Source organism: Ammospiza caudacuta, chromosome 32 (genome assembly GCF_027887145.1).
Source record: "Ammospiza caudacuta isolate bAmmCau1 chromosome 32, bAmmCau1.pri, whole genome shotgun sequence".
Classification (NCBI taxonomy): domain Eukaryota; kingdom Metazoa; phylum Chordata; class Aves; order Passeriformes; family Passerellidae; genus Ammospiza; species Ammospiza caudacuta.
In genome coordinates, this window is record NC_080624.1 from 3993501 (window position 1) to 3998626 (window position 5126).

Here is a 5126-nt window from a genome sequence, read left to right on the forward strand (position 1 = left end):
ACACCCCTGGGGACACCCTTGGGGACACCCCTGGGACCCTTGGGGACACCCCTGTCCCCTCCTGCCCCTGGGGACAATAAAGGTCTCCAGGAGTCACTTTGTGTCACCGCGTGTCACTGGGGGGGAGGGGACACACAGAGCCACCCCGGTGCCACCAGAATCCTTTATTGGGGACCGTCCCCTCCCCGCCCCGTGTCCCCCCTGTCCTTGTCCCCAGCGTCCTTCAGCTGCAGGGCCTCGGTCCCCGCCGTGTCCCCGGTGTCACCACTCGTGTCCTCTGTGTCCCCCGAGTGTCCCCGGCTGCCGTGCTCCGAGCTGGCCCCGGTGTCCCCTTGGCTGTCCTTGGTGTCCCCTTGGGTGTCCTTGGTGTCCCCTTGGGTGTCCTTGGTGTCCCCAGTGTCCCCTTGGGTGTCCTTGGTGTCCCCATCGTTGTCTTCATTGTCCCCATCGCTGTCCTCGGTGTCCTCCTCGTTGTCCCCGTCACTGTCCTTGTTGTCCTCGCTGTCGCTGTCCCCCGTGTCCTCCTCGCTGTCCCCATCGGTGTCCCCAGGGGTCCCCCCCCGGTTGGTGTTGACAAAGAGCCCCTGCTCGTCACTGGGGGGGTCACACGGGGGGGTCACGGTGTCCCCAAAGTGCCACCGTGTCCCCAAAGGTGTCCCCATAGTGCCACCATTGTCCCTAAAGTGCCACCGTGTCCCCAAAGGTGTCCCCATAGTGCCACCATGTCCCCAAAGTGCCACCCTGTCCCCAAAGTGCCACCGTGTCCCCAAAGGTGTCCCCATAGTGCCACCATTGTCCCCAAAGTGCCACCATTGTCCCCAAAGTGCCACCGTGTCCCCTCGGTCCCATTCTGATCCCCCCTCCTCATTATTGTCCCTATTAATGAGCCCCAATTAATCGTCCCATTATCACCCATTATCGCCCCCCCCAATTAACCCCCCCAAATAAACCCCATTATCACCCCTAATTAACCCCCCTGATTATCACCCCCCAATTAATCCTCTAAATTATTACCCCCCTAATTAATCCACCATTATTACCCCCCAATTAAGATCAGATTATTGTCCTCATTAATGACCCCAATTAACCCCCCCTAATTATCACCCCCCCCAATTAATTCCCCCATTACGACCCTCCCCAATTATCCCCCGCAATTATCACCCCCCCATTTAACCCCCTAATTATCACCCCCTAATTAATCTACCATTGTTGCCCCCCAATTAAGGTCCCATTAGTATTGTCATTTGTGGACCCCAATTAATGTTAATTATTGCCCCCCAATTAACACTTTCATTAACCGAAATTAATTAAGATCCCATTATCACTACCCAAGTAACACTTTCATGATCCCGAATTAATTAAGATCCCATTATTACCCCTTAATTAATCCCCATTATCATCCCCCAATTAACACCCCCTTACTACCCCCCCTTATTTAATTTAATTTAAATAAAATTAAATCAAATCCCCAATTAACCCCCAATACCAATCCCCAATTAATTAAATAATTAATTATTTAATCCCCTGTAATTAACTCACCCCTCCCGGGCGTTTTTCCTCTCCAGGGTTGCGAAGGCCTCGGGCCTGGGGGGATTTTGGGGTGATTTGGGGAATTTTGGGGGATTTTTGTGGGAGTTTGGTGTTTTTTGGGGTATTTAGGGGAGTTTTGGGGTATTTAGGGGAGATTTGGGGGATTTTGGGGAGATTTGGGGGATTTTGGGATGGTTTTGGGGTGTTTATGGGAGGATTTGTGGGGATTTTTGGGAGTTTTGGGGAAAATTGGGGGTTTTTGGGGGTTTTCTTTGGATATTTTGGGATATTTCTGGTGTTTTGGGGTATTTGGGGTTTTGGGGGGTATTTTGGGGTTGTTTTTAAGATATTTAGGGGTTTTTTTTGGGGCACATTTTGGAGGAGTATTTTTGGTTATTCTGGGGCAGTTTTGGGGTACTTTGGAGGTTTTGGGGGGCATTTTGGGGGTTTTGGGGGAAGTGTTTTGGGGCCATCCTGGGGTATTTTTGGGGGCATTTTTGGGGTTTGGGGAGTAATTTTGAGGTACTGAGGTGGAGTTTTTTGGGTTTTGAGGGGTAATTTGGGGTTTGGGGGTATTTTTGGGGAATTTTTGGGGGGTGATTGGGGGGTATTTAGGGGTATTAGGGGCTTTCGGGGGGTATTTTGGGGGTTTGGGGGTATTTCTGGGAATTCTTTTGGGGTACTTTTGGGTTTTAGGGGGTATTTTTGGGGTTCAGGGGGTATTTTTGGGGTTCAGGGGGTATTTTTGGGTTTTAGGGGGTATTTTTGGGTTTTAGGGGGTATTTTTGGGGTTCAGGGGGTATTTTTGGGTTTTAGGGGGTATTTTTGGGTTTTAGGGGGTATTTTTGGGGTTCAGGGGGTATTTTTGGGTTTTAGGGGGTATTTTTGGGTTTCAGGGGGTATTTTTGGGGTGTTTTGGGGTATTTTTGGGGTCGTACCAGAGCCCCTGGCGCTGCAGGGAGCGCACGTGGGGCGGGAGCAGCACCAGGGAAATCTCGGCCTTGACCTTGGAGCCCTCCAGGATGGGATCGACCAGCAGGAAATCACCTGGGGACATTGGGGACAGCAGGGGACACTGAGGGGACATTGGGGACACTGAGGGGACATTGGGGACACTGAGGGGACACAGGATGGAATCAACCAGCAGGAAATCACCTGGGGACATTGAGGGGACAGCAGGGGACACTGAGGGGACACTGGGGACACTGAGGGGACATTGGGGACATTGGGGACACTGAGGGGACATTGGGGACATTGGGGACACTGAGGGGAAAGGGGGACACCATGGGGACAGCGAGGGGACACAGGATGGGATCGACCAGCAGGAAATCACCTGGGGACACTGAGGGGACACTGAGGGGACAGCAGGGGGACACTGAGGGGACAGCAGGATGGGATCAACCAGCAGGAAATCACCTGGGGACATTGGGGACAGCAGGGGACATTGGGGACACTGAGGGGACATTGGGGACACTGAGGGGACACTGAGGGGACACAGGGACAGGGGGACACAGGGACAGGGGCATGGGATGGGATTGACCAGCAGGAAATCACCTGGGGACATTGGGGACAGCAGGGCACATTGGGGACACTGAGGGGACATTGGGGACACTGAGGGGACAGGGGGACACCAGGGGGACACTGAGGGGACACAGGATGGGATCGACCAGCAGGAAATGACCTGGGGACAGAGGGGACATTGGGGACACTGAGGGGACAGAGGGACACAGGGACAGTGCCCAGGGTGGGGAGGGGACAGTGGGGGAGGACAGGGTGGCAGTGCCAGGGTGACAGTGACACAGGACAGGGTGACACAGGGACAATGACAGGCTGACAGTGATGGTGGCAGTGTCACCTCTCCTGATCCAGATGTGCTTCCGGAACCGCGGTGGCAGTGACAGAGTGACAATGACACAGAACAATGACAGGGTGACAGTGACACAGTGACAGTCACACGGTGACAATGACAGGGTGACAATGACACAGTGACAATGACAGGGTGGCAGTGTCACCTCTCTTGATCCAGATGTGCTTCCGGAAGCGCGGTGGCATGCTGGCCAGGAACCGCGTCCCCTCCGCCGTCTCCACCTCGTGCAGGTTGTTCCCCGGTGTCCCCAACACCTGGGGACACGGCCGGGCTCGGTGTCCCCTCAGTGTCCCCTGTGTCCCCAGAGCAGTGTCTTTTCCCTTGTGTCCCCCCAGTGTCCCCAATGTCCCCCTATCCCCCAGTGTCCCCGCTGTTCCCCAATGTCCCCCAGTGTCCCCAATGTCCCCCTGTCCCCCAGTGTCCTCAGTGTCCCCCAGTGTCCCCCAGTGTCCCCCTGTCCCCCAGTGTCCCCGATGTCCCCCTGTCCCCCAGTGTCCCCAGTGTCCCCCTGTCCCCCAGTGTCCCCAGTGTCCCCCTGTCCCCCAGTGTCCCCCAGTGTCCCCCTGTCCCCCAGTGTCCCCAGTGTCCCCCTGTCCCCCAGTGTCCCCCAGTGTCCCCCTGTCCCCCAGTGTCCCCAGTGTCCCCCTGTCCCCCAGTGTCCCCAGTGTCCCCCTGTCCCCCAGTGTCCTCAGTGTCCCCCAGTGTCCCCGCTGTCCCCCTGTCCCGCTCTCACCCTGACCACGCTCTGTCCCTCCGCGGGCTGCACGCGCTCCTCCAGCAGCTCCCGCACCACGTGCTTCCGCTTGGTGGCGCGCGACATGGCGGGGCTGGGGGGGACACGGGGGGGGGGTCAGGGACCCCCGGGATGGGGGCGGGGCTGGGGGGGACACGGGGGGGGGTCAGGGACCCCCGGGATGGGGGCGGGGGCTCAGGGACTCCCAGGACACGGGGGGGACACGGGGGGGCTGAGGGACCCCCGGGATGGGGGCGGGGCTCAGGGACCCCCCGGAGTGGGGGAGGGGCGGGGGGGGGGAGCTCTGGGAGCCCCCGGGACCCCCCCGGCCCCGCCCCCACCGCGCGGCGCGCGCTCACCTGCGGCGGCACTTCCGGGTAGAGCGGCGGCGGAGGTGACATCACTTCCGGAAAAGAAGGCGGGAACATACTGGACCACGCCCACCAGAAGGAGGGGTCGACTGCAAAGCCCGCCCACAAAAGGGGCGTGGTTAACAGGCACGGGGGTGGGCGTGGCCTAAACGAAACCGCGCTCGTGAGAAATGAATGGCCGCGTTTGGGGGCGGGGCCAGGAAAGAGGGCGGGAATTTCGCCTGCATAATGAGCGCGGTTATGCAAATGAGGGGCTCCATCACGAAGGGGCTCATGTAAATCTGCTGAAATCCTGGTGTGATGTAAATGAGAGCTGGTTTGGGGCGGTGCCATGCAAATAAGCGTTAATACTTGTACAAGCTATGGGCGGAGCTATGTACATGAAGATCTGGGATGTGGCGGGCAGCGGGGAGGGCGGGGCCATGTTAATGAGTAGGGACATTAAATCCTATGACGTCACTCCAACAGAGCTCACGTTACTAAAGCCTCCGCGACGTCACCCTGTCGCCGTGACGTCACCACCCTCCCTATTACCCCAAATACCCGCGCAAGCCCCGCCCTCTTCGCCCCGTGACGTAATCACGTGCCGCGCGGCGCCGCGCTCTCCGATTGGCTGCCACGCTCC

The 5126-nt window shown here is 58.0% G+C and overlaps 1 protein-coding gene across 1 annotated transcript; it reads right to left on the bottom strand.

Moving 5' to 3' along the window:
• Window positions 1–103: 103 nt before the first annotated feature.
• On the bottom strand, window positions 104–4511 carry EIF1AD (eukaryotic translation initiation factor 1A domain containing). Its single transcript, XM_058822325.1, has 7 exons — window positions 4490–4511; window positions 4131–4224; window positions 3543–3651; window positions 2469–2577; window positions 1540–1584; window positions 205–594; window positions 104–116 (listed from the first exon to the last, which is right to left on the bottom strand). Exons 2-7 carry the CDS (start codon window positions 4215–4217, stop codon window positions 104–106), a joined length of 753 nt encoding a protein of 250 aa, XP_058678308.1. The 5' UTR covers window positions 4218–4224; window positions 4490–4511.
• Window positions 4512–5126: the final 615 nt, after the last annotated feature.